This window comes from Xenopus tropicalis, chromosome 8 (assembly GCF_000004195.4).
Source record: "Xenopus tropicalis strain Nigerian chromosome 8, UCB_Xtro_10.0, whole genome shotgun sequence".
Taxonomy (NCBI): Eukaryota; Metazoa; Chordata; class Amphibia; order Anura; family Pipidae; genus Xenopus; species Xenopus tropicalis.
In genome coordinates this window covers 32,090,006-32,107,697 of record NC_030684.2, presented here as the reverse complement: position 1 = coordinate 32,107,697, position 17,692 = coordinate 32,090,006, and the positions used below count along the sequence as shown (strand labels likewise).

The 17,692-nt window shown below is 44.7% G+C and overlaps 1 protein-coding gene across 3 annotated transcripts; it reads right to left on the bottom strand.

Annotated features, from left to right (window-relative positions):
- Positions 1-2,231: 2,231 nt before the first annotated feature.
- On the bottom strand, positions 2,232-8,008 carry MGC75872 (uncharacterized protein mgc75872). 3 transcript variants are annotated; one of them, XM_012968155.3, is made up of 6 exons: positions 7,910-7,931; positions 5,785-5,881; positions 4,832-4,958; positions 4,443-4,661; positions 3,200-3,325; positions 2,232-3,102 (listed from the first exon to the last, which is right to left on the bottom strand). In XM_012968155.3, exons 2-6 carry the CDS (start codon positions 5,829-5,831, stop codon positions 3,022-3,024), a joined length of 600 nt encoding a protein of 199 aa, XP_012823609.1. In that variant the 5' UTR covers positions 5,832-5,881; positions 7,910-7,931; the 3' UTR covers positions 2,232-3,021.
- Between the last annotated feature and the right edge of the window lie 9,684 nt (positions 8,009-17,692).

Sequence of the window (17,692 nt, the reverse complement as noted above, 5' to 3'; positions counted from 1 at the left end):
TGTTTAGTTGTTGTGTCCTGTCTCCTAGTGGTAGCAGCTATACCCCACTGTTCCTGTGTCCCCCAAGCGACTGGAGAGAAAGAGATTTAACGGTGAGTACACAAAATCTACTTTTACAAGGGGTCACACATCTCCACCCACCATACAGGGACCCTTTACCACCTTGGGATCTTTACCCTGTGCGGACAGCACTACAAGCTCCCCCATTCGAACCCTTGGCGTTAATACTTCTGGTCTGACTAACCTGGAAAACTGTGCTCCTTGTTGCATAGGCATCAGAGCATTGAGTTTCAGAGCGTAACACTCTCTCCTGCCAACAACCTAACTTCATTTTTCACTCAGACTGGGCTGTGCTTTATATGGTACCATCATTTGTACCTAAGGTTGTATCCACTTTTTACATTAACCAGGATATCAGCATCGCAACATTCTGAAACCTCAACCACCCAAAGAAGTGGCACTTTGTTCTTTGGGACCCGGTCAGGGCTCTCAAGTTCTATCTGGATTATACAAAGGACTTCAGATCCTTCTCTTCCTTGTTTGTGGTACCCCTGGCCCTCTGCAGGGTACACCAGCATCCAAAGCTACAATTTCCCACTGGAATTGGGAGGCTATCCACAGAGCCTACTCTGCCCGGGGGAAGTTGCCACCTCTGCGTATCACAGCTCATTTAACCAGAGATACCTCTTGAGCCTTTTAGAACCAAGCAGAGCAAATCTGTAGGGCCGCTATGTGGTTCTTCATTCACTTTCATAAAATACTATAGATTTGAGGTCTTTGCAGTGTCAGATGATGTTGGCAGGCCTCTGCTGTATATTAGACAGTTTGGCCTGCTTCTATCCTCCCATAAAATAAGGGACAGTTTTGGTAAGGCCCCTGTGTCCCACAGACAGAAAGGGGATTTTGTGATACTCACAATTCAATCCCTTTCTCTTCAGAGGCCTGTGAGACACAGGGCTGCTGTCACTAGAATCGGACTGTTCTGATTGCCTTATTCTGTGGTTATACTTATTCTGTACAAAGTTTCTGCTGGGAGGGGGGTGATATCACTCCAACTTGCAGTGCAGCAGAAAAGTGTGACTGATGTTTATCAGAGCACCGGTCACATAGCAGTCCTACACTGCTTATATCGAGAATGTGTGACTGAAGTTCCCCCTGCTGGCAGTCCTACAGAATGGCAGAAATTGACAATTTTTATACAGTGTCTCCTATCACTTCTTTTGCTGCATTCCATCACTTTATGTGACAGGAACACAAGAAGCAAGCAAGGCAGCTGCCTAAGAGTGAGATATGGAAATCAGTGTGCATATTCGCTCCTAATAAACATGCCTGCAGGCCATATTGCAACATCATTTTGTGCTCCTTTCCTTCCCATATATGTATGCTTCATGTTGGTGACCGAGCAAGGAAGGAAATCCTTGAGGGTGATTGGTGTCCCGGCTGTTCCTGGGGAAGAGTTGGGGTCACACTATGCTGGAAGGGGGTTTTAAGTAGACAGGGCCGTTTAGGGAAAGGGGGAAGTAGTGGTAGGAGAAAATGGGATGGAGAGAAGGGTTATAATAGCACATATGTTAGGAAGGGAAGCCAGAGTCTAAGGTTAGTAATGGTCCAGTGGTTTATTCTTCCCTCTGCATTTCTGACTTCAAGCCATGTCCCATAGAGCACAATACAAAAACCTGCTCAAGAAGTAAGGGGGCATCTTCCTCTAGGGAGGCTTTATATTTGTAAGGCTAATGCCAGGCCCAAGTGTTTTACTGCACCAGTGGCAACTACTGCCCCGCCTCTAAAATAACTCTTCTAATATGAGGGTAATTGGCTAACAGCAGCTTTGTATTCTCATGTATTTCACCTGAGCAGAATTGCACAGTAAAGGTCACACTGCAGCAATATTTGCTGGGTCCCTATATGTCTGGACAGCAAAGAAACCTGAGCTTCAGTGTAAATGCTCCACTTTGCACCAGTGACCCAAAAAAGCATAGCATACAGTACATAGTAATTTTTTTGAAAATAAAAAAAAAACATGTGCATCATGTGCAACCTTTTTGTCTAAATGCCAGTTACCCCTGTGCAGCACCAGCTGCCTCCCATTCATTTAAAATATAAAACAATTTCTAGAGAGCCTTAGGCCTGCAGTTCCTTTATGAATCCATGGGGGGCAGCAGGGGATTTCTGATTCTAGCAAGCAGGCAGTGCTTTGAATGCTGGAAAAGTAAAATAATTATGAAAACAGGTAAGATAATGCCTAGATCTATTCAGAATTTCTCATTTAACACAAATTGTAAAACATTTAATGTTATTTTTTTTTAAAAATTGTGAAAAATAAAAATGCAACATAAGTGGCCAGTTTTTAAACCTCCCCCCACCCTTTCTTAAATGAGCCTAAAGCCGGGATTTGAGTTAATACTGAAACTCTAAAATGTTCTCCTGATGCTCCTGCTTCCTCCATACCATGTTCTAGCATTTCAGGTCCAGGCCGTGTATAAATCACGTTTCCAGAGTTCCAGCCCCTTTCTACCAAACCACCCACCCAATGACTGCCCTGTGTGCTGGCAAAGTTCAGTCATTTGCCTGTGTATAACTGGCAGTACTTAATGGGACGTTGGTGGGGTTACAGGCAGATTGGGGGTGGTCCTGGAGCATGGTTTTTTTAAATGGTCATTTTGATAAATGCATATAGAGATGATAACTTTGTGGTGGGACAAATATAAAGTCCTTTCTCTTTTTTTTTTTGTTTTAGCTGAGAAATTCCAGATAAAAAGTAAATGTCCCCCAGGGTCCCTGTGGCGCAGCTCAGTCGGCAGGTAGAGGTAGGCTTCACGTAGCCTTGACCAGTTTGACAAGTTCTTACAAACTGGTGTTTAAGTAAACAGGATCTGGCTGCTCCTCTCCATCCTTCCACTTACACGCTGTGATCCTGAGTGACGGCGGTGCTGGCTGGGCCTTCCTGCAAGTGCCTGTACCTGGGCAGAATCCTCTCGAGCCAGGCAGGCACTGTGGCTACAGTTCTTCTGTCTGCACTCTCTAACAGTCACATTTCTTACTGTTGCTCGGAGGAGACAAGTTTACTACCTTGGTCTCCCAGTTCTGGTCAGGCTCCTGGTGCTGTGTAAAGCGGAGACAGGGGATAAAAAGGTGAGAATATGGCCAATACATCAAAGCCACATAGACCTTAGTACCCCCCATTCATATATTTACATACATTGTTAAAGGCTAATTTGATGGCTTCTAGGAAGGCCTCATCCACATTCCGTGATTCCTTAGCGCTGGTTTCAAAGTACTTTGCATTGTACGTTTTACACCATTCCTCTGCCTCCCGCAGTGAAACCTGTACACAAATATCTGAGGGTTAAATCAAGATAAAGAGCTCTGAATAAACAAACTACTCCCTTACCTAAACAGCCTTTGTGATAAGGAATTCATTGTACAGAGGACCTCTGTGTGTCTCAGTGGACCCCAAAGAAGAGTGAGCCCTGGTGCAAACATTCTGCTTTGTACGCAACACCACCCAAAAGGCACAGCATACAGGGCAGTTTTTTATTTTGGTTTGCTCATTTTGTATAAATGATACCCGCCTTAATGCTAGTTACCACTGTGCAGCTTCTGCTGCCTACCATGGGTCTAAATCACGAACAATGAGCTTTACAATTCATAGAGGTTCCGAGCCCTGCAGTTCCTTTATAACTCAATGGGGGCTTTATGGGTCCAGCAACCAGTCAGTGCTTTGAATGCTGGGTGCTACTCCTGGAACCTGTGTAATTGGTTTAAATTGAGATAATGAGCTCTGTATAAACAAACTCCCTCCTATCCTAAATAGCCCTTTTGGAAAGGAGTAGCTCATTATACAGAGGCCAAATATGTGTACTGATCATTTATTTTACTACCTGCTCTTCTGGAAACAGTAACCCTGCAGACCTTGTTTAATGCAAGAAATAACAAAAAACTAAGATATTTCTCAAGTAAAACAATAGGCAAAAAGACTGCTCATCACAAACCCTGCTTACTAAATTCATGTTGAACAAGGGGGTATACTGTCCCTTTAAATCATATTTTACTTGTTTAGGCTAGCCAATGAATGATAAGCTTTCATTTCTTCCTTAGGTGTGCTCACGATTATTGTGTTCATGTGACATGCCACAAATAGTTTATTGTCATAAATGAGAGAATTTTGCAAGAGTGGGAACCCATATTCATAACTCTAATCTCACACTGTTACATTCCTGCACCCACTTCTTGGTGGCACGCTGACTGGCCTGGCACTAAATGAGGAGAGGGTTGGCTCACAGGCTAGGGGCACTGATTTATTGTGTCCAGTGAAGGCTATCTTGGATCTTGTTAGGGCTTCTTTTGCATGTCAGTGGCTCTGCACATGCCCAGTGTGCTCTGGGCAGCTGTTGAGAAGCTAAGCTTAGGAGTCAAGGGATATCAAGCAGAATAATATTTACCTGCCGCTCCTCAAGGTCTGTCTTGTTACCGATCACCACGAAAGGGAAACTGCCAGGAGAAACTGGATCCGCTTGCACCAGAAACTCTCTGTGCCAGTTATCCAGAGCATGGAAGGAGTTAGGGGAGGTCACATCAAAAACCAACAGGCAGCAGTCTGTGCCTCTATAGAGAGCGGCACCCAGTGACTGAAAGCGCTCTGTGCCTGCTGTATCCCATATCTGCCACCAAAAAACAATCATTGTGAGTATTAGAACATTTCTTATAAACAGATACTGTTACAAGTTAAGCTGGCCACACAAGGCCAAATTTGATTGGGTAGCTTGGCTGATTTTGACCATACAGCATGGTGTACTAAACATTACCCCCACTTACAACTCCACATACTGACCTGCACTGTCACCACCTTATCATTAACTCGTAGCTCCTTGGTGAAGAAATCTGCACCGATAGTGGCTCGGTAGTAGTTGGTAAAGCGACAGTTGACATACTGGTTCATCAGTGCTGACTTTCCTGATCTGAATTCACAAGAAAAAGCAAAGAAGGAGCTGAATATGAGGGCATAGTTTCTGCTAATGTAATAGCTGCGTCTGCTGCAGTTATTATTATTATTATTATTATTAACATGTATTTATAAAGCGCCAACATATTCCGCAGCGCTGTACAATAAGTGGGTTTCATACATTGGACATACAGAGTAACAAATAAAGCAATCAATAACCGATACAAGAGGTGAAGAGAGTCCTGCCCAAAAAGAGCTTACAATCTACAGTTCCCACAAAAACAGCAGTGCTGCCTTGCTTTATGGCAGAGCTGAATCTCAGTATATACAAGACTATTAGAACCAAGTGTTAAAAGGCACAGGTGGAGAGTTGTCCGTGCCCTGAGCTTACAGTCCGAATGAGAAGTAACTTGTATTTAATGGGTAAATGCACCTATATGTTTGTTTTCCCCATGGAAACATTAACAGCTGAATGTTTGTTTTTTGTTTGCTAAAGCTCCATTGTGGTTGTTGCATCACTATCTTTCTAACTGGCTGGCCACATGCTTCTGTAGGTTTCCTATTGTGTTACAATGCCAAGAATCCAGTAAATAGCCTATCGGCCAAAATAATGGGGACATTTACTTCTAGCCTGTATACCAAGACACCATACATCTATTCCATCATAGGAATTGCTCTGTACTAAGCACTATTCTGCCAAAAACAAATTGAGGGTGCAATGGCACTTTAAATTCTTTTTTAGGGGTTGCTCTCAATAATTCTGCTTTATGCATTCAGTTTGCCATGTTTTAAAGATGGAGGATTCTAGAATCTTCTAGTTAGGCTTGCTGTTTCACACTTACCCTGCATTCCCAATGAGAAGAAGCTTGAGGTGCTTTCTGTGGAACATGGCCGAAGCCTTTCAGAGAAAAGAGGGTGGGATGATAGCTAGGAGGAGCTCTGTCAGAAACAAAGAGAAAATAATCAGCTGTGTGTTTGTTATACTGTACATTAGCAGGATAAACACATCATGAATCCCTTGCAAACTCCTCCCACCATGGCCTCAACAAATGGACCCTCCACCCCAGTTCCAGTACAGACAGGGGTCCACCAGGTTCTTTTCTGGGGCTCTGCTGGTCCATTCCGACGCTGATGCCACGACACACAGCTTGCAATTTGTGCAGGCTGAAAATGCCATCTCTGAATTTGCATGGGTAGTACCAACTGGGGCTGATTCTGGCCCTATGTAGCCGATCCAGTAGTAGTGATGTGCCGGTCACACAAAACCCTAACCTGCACCCAACTCTAACCATCTTTCCGTGTATGCTACTTCTGCACATATGTTAGCTTCCAAGACAAAGAATCTTTAAGAGCAGAGGAAGAGAATACTTACCCAGTCTGATCCGAACCCGACCAGAACCTGCAGAAGTCGCCCAAATTTCAAAGCTATCCCGTCTGACCTAAGGGTAAACCCCAGGGTCCCCTGGGTTGCAGGTCAATCTGCACATCACTACAGCAGAGCTCAGTGTGTCTGTACCCAGTCTATCTGCAGAGGGGTAAGTGACGGCCCCAATCCTCTCAGGCTTATTTATGCCTGGAGACAGTACAGGTAAGCCAGCATAGCTGCAGGGGTTAGTTTGTGATTCCCAAGGAAATTACTTCAGGAACTGCACACTGTTTTCCCACTCCCTGAGCTCTGAAGCAGTTTTTTATTTGGAGCAGAGTTGCCATTTTTTTGTCATTTTGTTTATCCACAGGACTAACAGCATTCCTTAAATGCCCCTGCAGGTATCATGTGCTCCATTGAAAAGGCTCCAATCTATAATGCACATCTCACACGCAGGCAATCTGTGAGTAATTGTGAAACCTGTATGTGTGTAACGGGGCCGTGTCCTGTATATGTATTACACCAGCCATGTGACACTGCACTGCTGATATTTGTGCTGATTACTGAACTTATGTCACTGTCCTAGGGTGATCCAGCCATTCAGCCACACAGCACCCTGCCACCCCAGAGTCTGGACCTACCTTCTTTGTGGCCACAATGATAGTCCAGAAACAGAACATATGTGGGGTGCTGCTAGGAATACACTTAATGATTTGTGCTCTGCTGCACTGTCCTGCACAAACCTCCTTTTTAAATTAAATTTGCACTGTATGTCTCTTGTAACTATCTCACCTCATACACTATATGGCAAAAAGCACCCACACACCCTCCAGTCCAACATTTGATGCCCAAATCAAGGTGATTAATATGAAGTTAACCCTCCTTTTGCTGCAATAACAACCTCTGCTCTCCTGAGAAGATCCCACTGGATAGAGGAACATTGCTGGTGGATTTGCTTGGCTTGCAGTTGGTCTCCCAACTTGCTGTACAAGTTCTTCCACTCCCATCTCAGCAAACCCATTCTGTAGGGTCCTGGCTTTGCACATGGGGACATTATTGTCCTGAAGGAAACAGGAAAGAGCCTTCCCTAAACAAGAACTGCTACTGCATAAATATCCAATTTCAGTAATTAGAAAGGTTGCCCATATTTAGTGCAGCTCCTCGGCTACTTGGATAGGTCGCCAGATGAGCAGATCTTAGCCCGATTTGGCCACCTATTACTGGACCAGATCCAACAGTTGGCTCAGGCACCACAATTGGCCCAATGGAGACCCGTCAGATGAAGGCCACATCAACAAGCCCATGTGGTCTGTGTACAACAGGATTTGAATGATATCTGGTCAATTTTTGGGCATATACCTGTATACTGTATCTGTTACTTGGACTTTGGAGGGCCCACATGCCGGACCCAATGCACATACCCAGCACAAAGTGCATAAATCCCCTCAACCCACAGTGCTAACAGTACTTGGAAAACAAATTAGTGACAGAGCAGTCGTCAGGTTCCCTACAGGCTAGGAACCACAGTAAGTACTGAAATCTATCTTGTATATCTATATTATTGTTTTGTAGCCAGTGCATACCCCCGTGATGCTACTCACCCCCAGAAGAGGATAAGAGGGGCACTGTTGCTGTGTTGGCATTGCCCACGTACCTTAGTGATTTCTTTCTCCAGCTGGCAGGGCTGCAGGTTTACAGAGCGAGTCATGAGAAGGATTAGGAAATCATTCTGGGGCTGAGTTCCTGCTTACTGAGCATGTGAGAGCAGAGAGGAGGAGTGAGAGGCTAAATTAAGGGCGGTGTCACCCTAAGGTGCACTGAGACTGAAAGGAAGATCCTCACATGCCTTCCCTGCTGCTCACCTGACACTGTTGCTATTAATGGGAAACTGCAGGTCTCTGTTGCGGAAGGAGAGATCAGTGCAAAGATTGGGTGCAAATTCCCTTGGGTTTATGCCACCGCAAGCAGCATCGGACAGGGGATCTCAGACCATCTATTAGAGAGAGTGTGGGAATGCAAGGATATGATAAATACTACATTTAAGAGTGCAGGCGATTGGATTGGATGGTGCAGATTGCCCCCTCCAGCAAATATTACACCTGCTGAACTGTAACCTGATTCCTGAAATTCTGGTTTAAAACTGGACGTTCGGCTTGTACCTTTCCATGTGCAAATTTGTACATTTGCCAATGTACTGATCCCTGGAATGTGCTGCCCAAGGAATGGGAACACCCTTTTCCTGAAGGCAGGAATCAAGTATGACCTGCTGAAGAGGGGCAACATTATCCATTAGGCCTGTGTGGGATATCAGAGTCTATGCACCAGGGAAACTTGGCCTATAATAATAATAATAAGATAGATCTGAATATATGAAAGACAATGGTCATCCCTTATAGGAATCAGATAAGCACCCCCTCATTATCCTTATATTCGCAGGATATAGCACAGGGCATGGAGTTCAGCCAATGTTTATCAGCCAGAGGAAAAGTGCCTAAAATTGCTCCCTGCCATATCTCATTGAGACGTATAGGAAACCCCTGGCACATTTCAGTATTATAGCAGCTATGGTTGCCACCAGTGCTTCACTGGCCTAGCCGTAACAGATATACCAACAATGCTGCTGGTAAATCCATAATAACCAATTGTTCCACTCCTTTCTCTACTCCTAGTTAACCCTGCAACCCATACCCCCATATCCCCATGTCTAGCGGCGATCGGTAGAAGTAGCTACTACTATATAGCTCTGTGTGTCTTTGCCCTAACTAAATCTCCCCATGGGACATTAGCCCTGAATGTAAATTCTAATTGTGGGGGGGAATAGGACACCTGGATTTGTGGGAAATAGAATCGCTCCATTGTTAAATTCTCTAGTAATCGCTTGTTAGGAAAAGACAAGCAACTTGTCGCTGGAACTTAATAAAAATTGCAGTGGCTAAATCTCCCTGTGGGACATTAGCCTAAAGCTACTGCCTTGGACAAGGCTTCTCAATGCTTATATAGAAAATATAGCCCTGCCTAAAAGCCCACACTTGCATTTTTTGGAGAAAGGAGGGGTGTGTTTATACAGAGCTCATTATCTCTAGTTAAACAAACTATCCTGATTATGGCAAGGAAGAGGGAGAAAGTTAAGGTAAATACAAAACTATTATCTTTGTTTAAAAAGCAATAGAATAGGCTGAATGCATTTTCCAGTCTCATTAAAGGGGTGGTTCAGCTTTAAGTTAAATTTTAGTATGTTATAGAATGACCAATTGTAAACAACGTTACAGTTGAAAAGCTTCATTATTTTTTTCTATAGTTTTTGAATGATTTGCCTTCTTCTCGGCAGCCAAAAGCTATTGCTCTGTGAGGCTACAGTTTTATTGTTATTGTTTTTTAAAACTTCATTTTCTATTTAGGTCATCTCCTATTTATATACCAGTCTCTTATTCCAACTACTCCCTCGTTGCTAAGGTAATTTGGACCCCAGCAATCAGCTAGCTGCTGTAATTCCAAACTGGAGTTCCACTGAACAAAAATTAAAATCATTAAAGAACTACAAAGAATAAATAATGAAGACCAATTGCAAATTGCCACAGAATAGCAATCTCAACATCATACTAAAAGGCAACCCCTTTATTTGTGCTCATGTTGCACAAAGAAGCACTGACGTGTATACTTACCCTTAAGGAAACTGTGTGGAATCACCTGCACTTATTATTCTGTGTATCGTGCACACATGATTCCTATGTGCGTGTATATAGCGCATAGATATTATTACTGTCCCAGCAGATCTCACACATTACATTCTAGGGTGACTGCCAGCGTGCGTGCAGCACCTCCTTATTTATTGCTATTGCATTTGTATGGGAAACCTTAAACCCTGGCTCTCGCCCTGACCTCCTCAGGAACTCCATTGACAAACACTGCATATCAAATGAATAAGCTAGTGTTAAAGGAGAATTAAAGCTTGGCAAAGAACCAGGCTAAAAACACAGCTTATGTTTTGGGCTTGTGTGTCAACCTAATGATGCCCCAGTAGCTCCCTATGTTCTTTCCTGCGGATTCCCAGTACATGCTCTGTGCTGCTGTCAGTTACTCAGCTTAGGGACCCAAAAACAAAATTAGTAATTTATCCAGCATCACTTTGCATGGCAGCATAGAAACCAGTGCATTCTGCATCAGAATCGATGAATAATCAGCCCTGTAGCAGCAGCTTCTATGGCAGGTTTATCGTCCCTTTCTTCTAATGAGTCAATGATTTGCAGTAACCCATAAATCCAGCATTATCCAAGACTGGAATGATTTCGGATCGATTTTGTGGACGACTTTGTAGGCTTGGGTCATTACTATTATAGAGCCTCTCTGCTGTTACCGTATATAAAATACAGCATTTCTAGCCATATTCATTTTTATTCTTCAGTTCCACTTTATATGATAAATGAACTTGAAAAAAATGAATGTAAAATTGTTCAGGGTTTTCTAAGCACATTTGTAATTTACATTTATTATTTATTTGTTTCAGTTTCAGAGCTATTCATTTTTTTTAACTAGCAATGTAATGAATTTTGGCAAAAAAAAGGGAAAGTTGTGCTCAGCCACTAAATTTTAAACCATTAGGCGGGGGTGCAATGAGGCTGTGACCACAACATTCATATAGACAACAAGAGTCCCTCTGCACTCCTCCATTATCAATATATATAGGACATTAAGACATTCGGTGCATGAAGCTGCCAAGCAATGCCTTCCCCTTTAAACAAAACAGGGATTGTTTGTCCATATTGCAATATACACTGCTCAAAAAAATAAAGGGAACACAAAAATAAGACATCCTAGATCTGAATAAATGAAATATTCTTATTAAATACTTCGTTCTTTACATAGTTGAATGTGCTGACAACAAAATCACACAAAAATGATCAATGGAAATCAAATTTATCAACCCATGGAGGTCTGGATTTGGAGTCACACTCAAAATGAAAGTGGAAAAAAACACTACAGGACTGATCCAACTTTGATGTAATGTCCTTAAAACAAGTCAAAATGAGGCTCAGTAGTGTGTGCGCCCCCCACGTGCCTGTATGACCTCCCTACAATGCCTGGGCATGTTCCTGATGAGGTGGCGGATGGTCTCCTGAGGGATCTCCTCCCAGACATGGACTAAAGCATCCACCAACTCCTGGACAGTCTGTGGTGCAACGTTGCGTTGGTGGATGGAGCGAGACACGATGTCCCAGATGTGCTCAATTGGATTCAGGTCTGGGGAAGGGGCGGGCCAGTCCATAGCATCAATGCCTTCGTCTTGCAGGAATTGCTGACACACTCCAGCCACATGAGGCCCTGCATTGTCTTGCATTAGGTGGAACCCAGGGCCAACCGTACCAGCATATGGTCTCACAAGGGGTCTGAGGATCTCATCTCGGTACCTAATGGCAGTCAGGCTACCTCTGGCGAGCACATGGAGGGCTGTGCAGCCCCCCAAAAAATGCCACCCCACACCATTACAGACCCACTGCCAAACCGGTCATGCTGGAGGATGTTGCAGGCAGCAGAACGTTCTCCACGGCATCTCCTGACTCTGTCACGTCTGTCACATGTGCTCAGTGTGAACCTGCTTTCATCTGTGAAGAGCACAGGGCGCCAGTGGCGAATTTGCCAATCTTGGTGTTCTCTGGCAAATGCCAAACGTCCTGCACGGTGTTGGGCTGTAAGCACAACCCCCACCTGTGGACGTCGGGCCCTCATACCACCCTCATGGAGTCTGTTTCTGACCGTTTGAGCAGACACATGCGCATTTGTGGCCCACTGGAGGTCATTTTGCAGGGCTCTGGCAGTGCTCCTCCTGTTCCTCCTTGCACAAAGGCGGAGGTAGCTGTCCTGCTGCTGGGTTGTTGCCCTCCTACAGCCTCTTCCGCGTCTCCTGATGTACTGGCCTGTCTCCTGGTAGAGCCTTCATGCTGTGGACACTACGCTGACAGACACAGCAAACCTTCTTGCCACAGCTCGCATTGATGTGCCATCCTGGATGAGCTGCACTACCTGAGACATTTGTGCGGGTCGTAGACTCCATCTCATGCTACCACTAGAGTGAAAGCACCACCAGCATTCAAACGTGACCAAAACATCAGCCAGAAAGCATAGGAACTGACAAGTGGTCTGTGGTCACCACCCGTAGAACCACTCCTTTATGGGGGATGTGTTGCTAATTGCTTATAATTTCCACCTGTTGTCTATTCCATTTGCACAACAGCATGTGAAATTGATTGTCAATCAGTGTTGCTACCTAAGTGATTTCACAGACGTGTGATTGACCTGGAGTTACATTGTGTTATTTAAGTGTTCCCTTAAATGAAATTAAATCAAATGTGAAAAAACGGCTGTGCAAAAATGTGGGTACCCTTATAATTTTGCTAATTTGAATGCTTGTAACTGCTCAGTATGGATTACTGGCAACACCAAATTGGTTGGATCAGGGCCGCCATCAGGGGGGTACAGGGGGGACAATCGTCCCGGGCCCCGTGAGTTTTGGCTCTTAAGGGGGGGCCCGGCTCTACTGCACTCACCTTTATTAGCCGGGCCCCACTGCTGTCAGCAGCTAAACCTAGGATCTTCCTTTACCCAAGATCGTTGCACTGCCTGCCCCCAGAACTGCTTGCCCGGATTGGCCCGGCCCGCCCCCATCCGATTGGCCCAGCCAGCAGCAGCCCGAATTGGCCCAGCCCCCCCAACCCGATTGGCCCAGCCCCCCCCAACCCGATTGGCCCAGTCCGCCCCCAACCCGATTGGCCCAGTCCGCCCCCAACCCGATTGGCCCAGTCCGCCCCCAACCCGATTGGCCCAGACAGCCCCAGCCCGGATTGGCCCAGCCCCCCCCCAACCCGATTGGCCCAGCCCCCCCCCCCCAACCCGATTGGCCCAGTCTGCCCCCAACCCGATTGGCCCAGACAGCCCCAGCCCGGATTGGCCCAGCCCCCCCCCAACCCGATTGGCCCAGTCCGCCCCCAACCCGATTGGCCCAGTCCGCCCCCAACCCGATTGGCCCAGCCAGCAGCAGCCCGGATTGCCCAGAACTCTGCAGCCTGGATTGGCCCAGCCCTCCCCCATAGAGAAAAGTATGGGAAAAACAAGGAATGGGTAAGAAAAAGTGTTTGGCAGAAAAATATGGTGAATGGGAGAGTGAAGAGATTGGGAGAAACAGAAAGGGAGAGTATGTAGAGAAAAACAAAGAAGTTAGGAAAGGTGGGTGATCCACTAGCAGAGATGACAGTGTGAAATATGGACAAAAAGTTTAAAAGAGATGAAAAGTAGTATAAGAGCTGAAATGCTGGAAGAAGAAAAAACATAGGAAAATGTAAGAAAACAGGAGAGAAAAACAAAGCAGAAATCAGAGAACAGCAAAATCAAAAAGAGAAAGTAAGCAGAATTTTGCACTTGCACATTTTCTATATATCCAAGCCTTATGTTGCTTGTGTAGCAGTGGCACAGCAGTATAGGGGTACATAGCAAGGCAGCAGTGGCGCAGCAGTATAAGTGTACATTTTTTATTATCTGCAGTTTGAGTTTATTGTGTTGTCGCCCACGTAGCCAACCGTTCCCCCAGTCTCCCCTCGTGCCATAATTATTAGCACTGCTGTTGTCACGTCTCCCTCTTGTTGGTTACACGGTACCCATGGTCACCAATATGTGTTCTGGTTTTTAACCATTAGGCCTCTGGGGGGCCCTGATAATTTTGTTGTACAGGGCCCCGTGATTTCTGATGGCAGCCCTGGGTTGGATTAGCTCATTAAGCCTGAACTTCATAGGCAGGTCATCCAATCATGAGAAAAGGTATTTAAGGTGGCCAATTGCAAGTTGTGCTTCTGTTTGACACTCCTCTGAAGAGGGACAGCATGGGATCCTCAAAGTTTCTACTGTAAGGAATGTAATCAGGAAATGGAAGGCCACAGGCACACTTGCTGTAAAACCCAGGTCTGGCAGGCCAAGAAAAATACAGGAGCGGCATATGCGGAGGATTGTGAGAATGGTTACAGACAACCCAAAGATCACTTCCAAAGACCTGCAAGAACATCTTGCTGCAGATGGTGTATCTCTACGTCATTCTACAATTTACACAAAGAACATCTGTACGGCAGGGTGATGAGAAATGAGTCGCTAGTTGTATGCAAAAGCTCATTTAGACAAGCCACAGTCATTTTGGAACAAAGTGCTTGGGAATGATGAGACAAAAAATGAGTTATCTGGTCATAACAAAAAGCGCTTTGCAAGGCGGAAGAACACCGCATTCCAAGAAAAACACCTGCTAACTACTGTCAAATTTGGTGGAGGTTCCATCATGCTGTGGGGCTTGTGCACCAAGCTAATAGCCATTGTGACTATTAGCTTGCGTGCTAGTAAGGCTTCCTGTACACTAGCCATTGTGACTATTAGCTTGCGTGCTAGTAAGGCTTCCTGTACACTAGCCATTGTGACTATTAGTTTGCGTGCTAGTAAGGCTTCCTGTACACTAGCCATTGTGACTATTAGTTTGCGTGCTAGTAAGGCTTCCAGTACACTAGCCATTGTGACTATTAGTTTGCGTGCTAGTAAGGCTTCCTGTACACTAGCCATTGTGACTATTAGCTTGCGTGCTAGTAAGGCTTCCTGTACACTAGCCATTGTGACTATTAGCTTGCGTGCTAGTAAGGCTTCCTGTACACTAGCCATTGTGACTATTAGTTTGCGTGCTAGTAAGGCTTCCTGTACACTAGCCATTGTGACTATTAGCTTGCGTGCTAGTAAGGCTTCCTGTACACTAGCCATTGTGACTATTAGTTTGCGTGCTAGTAAGGCTTCCTGTACACTAGCCATTGTGACTATTAGTTTGCGTGCTAGTGAGGCTTCCTGTACACTAGCCATTGTGACTATTAGTTTGCATGCTAGTAAGGCTTCCTGTACACTAGCCATTGTGACTATTAGCTTGCGTGCTAGTGAGGCTTCCTGTACACTAGCCATTGTGACTATTAGTTTGCGTGCTAGTGAGGCTTCCTGTACACTAGCCATTGTGACTATTAGTTTGCGTGCTAGTGAGGCTTCCTGTACACTAGCCATTGTGACTATTAGCTTGCGTGCTAGTAAGGCTTCCTGTACACTAGCCATTGTGACTATTAGCTTGCGTGCTAGTAAGGCTTCCTGTACACTAGCCATTGTGACTATTAGTTTGCGTGCTAGTAAGGCTTCCTGTACACTAGCCATTGTGACTATTAGTTTGCGTGCTAGTAAGGCTTCCAGTACACTAGCCATTGTGACTATTAGTTTGCGTGCTAGTAAGGCTTCCTGTACACTAGCCATTGTGACTATTAGCTTGCGTGCTAGTAAGGCTTCCTGTACACTAGCCATTGTGACTATTAGCTTGCGTGCTAGTAAGGCTTCCTGTACACTAGCCATTGTGACTATTAGTTTGCGTGCTAGTAAGGCTTCCTGTACACTAGCCATTGTGACTATTAGCTTGCGTGCTAGTAAGGCTTCCTGTACACTAGCCATTGTGACTATTAGTTTGCGTGCTAGTAAGGCTTCCTGTACACTAGCCATTGTGACTATTAGTTTGCGTGCTAGTGAGGCTTCCTGTACACTAGCCATTGTGACTATTAGTTTGCATGCTAGTAAGGCTTCCTGTACACTAGCCATTGTGACTATTAGCTTGCGTGCTAGTGAGGCTTCCTGTACACTAGCCATTGTGACTATTAGTTTGCGTGCTAGTGAGGCTTCCTGTACACTAGCCATTGTGACTATTAGTTTGCGTGCTAGTGAGGCTTCCTGTACACTAGCCATTGTGACTATTAGCTTGCGTGCTAGTGAGGCTTCCTGTACACTAGCCATTGTGACTATTAGCTTGCGTGCTAGTGAGGCTTCCTGTACACTAGCCATTGTGACTATTAGCTTGCGTGCTAGTGAGGCTTCCTGTACACTAGCCATTGTGACTATTAGTTTGCGTGCTAGTGAGGCTTCCTGTACACTAGCCATTGTGACTATTAGTTTGCGTGCTAGTGAGGCTTCCTGTACACTAGCCATTGTGACTATTAGCTTGCGTGCTAGTGAGGCTTCCTGTACACTAGCCATTGTGACTATTAGTTTGCGTGCTAGTGAGGCTTCCTGTACACTAGCCATTGTGACTATTAGTTTGCGTGCTAGTGAGGCTTCCTGTACACTAGCCATTGTGACTATTAGTTTGCGGGCTAGTGAGGCTTCCTGTACACTAGCCATTGTGACTATTAGTTTGCGTGCTAGTGAGGCTTCCTGTACACTAGCCATTGTGACTATTAGTTTGCGTGCTAGTGAGGCTTCCTGTACACTAGCCATTGTGACTATTAGTTTGCGTGCTAGTGAGGCTTCCTGTACACTAGCCATTGTGACTATTAGTTTGTGTGCTAGTGAGGCTTCCTGTACACTAGCCATTGTGACTATTAGCTTGCGTGCTGTTAAGGCTTCCTGTACACTAGCCATTGTGACTGTTAGCTTGCGTGCTGTTAAGGCTTTTACTAGCCATTCCGACCATGGTGCAGTTGGTAAGATTCATATGAAAAGTCATGATTAAATGCTGAAATACTTTTTCTGCACCGAGACTGCATTGCCCTATGGCACAGACTTGTTAAGTCAATGCAGAGTGGCTTTAGTCAGCGCACAGATTGGCACACAGGGAGGGATTGTGTCGTGACACAAATTCATAGCTTTTATAGCAAAGGAAATTGCCTGCACCGTTCGTATACACAAATATAACTGGTTACACTTTTACATGTCTATAAAGGATAACGTCATTTTTTTTTAAACATTTTATTGAAGTTTTGCAATAAACATGTAGGATGAATAATGACAAATTATTTAAACATAGATTGTACAACAATAGTCACATTCGACAGTTTGTCCTTCAAAAAGATACGAAATGAAGAAAATAGAATGCTTACAGAGAAACAAAATAAGTAATTTAAATAGAGAAAAACAAAACAAAAACAAACTAACTTTGCCCAGTGGATAATCTATAAAAAGAAAAGGAAAGAAAAAGATAACGTCATTGGTGCGGCTTCAGGACTGACCTCGTGAGCATTACTCAGGCCAACTTCCCCTTGTACATATTTTATGCTGGTCCATTCCAGCTTGATTTCTATTGGCTCTTGCTGTTGTTGATTTAGTGCTTAAGTAGCCATCTAGCCTAAGGAAGTGGGATTTCCAGCACACACTGGCTTGGGGTGAGTGTAGCCAAACGAGTAGCAGTAAGGGTTGCCATGAATGCAGCTGAAAAGTTTTCATTAGCTGGAAAGCCCCATACAGAAAGCAGGATGGTGTGATGTGAAATGCCAAACCTTTGTAGTGCAAAAAAAAAATCCATATAAATACTAAGTACTCTGAGGACAAAGAAATCCCTTGGTTTTATT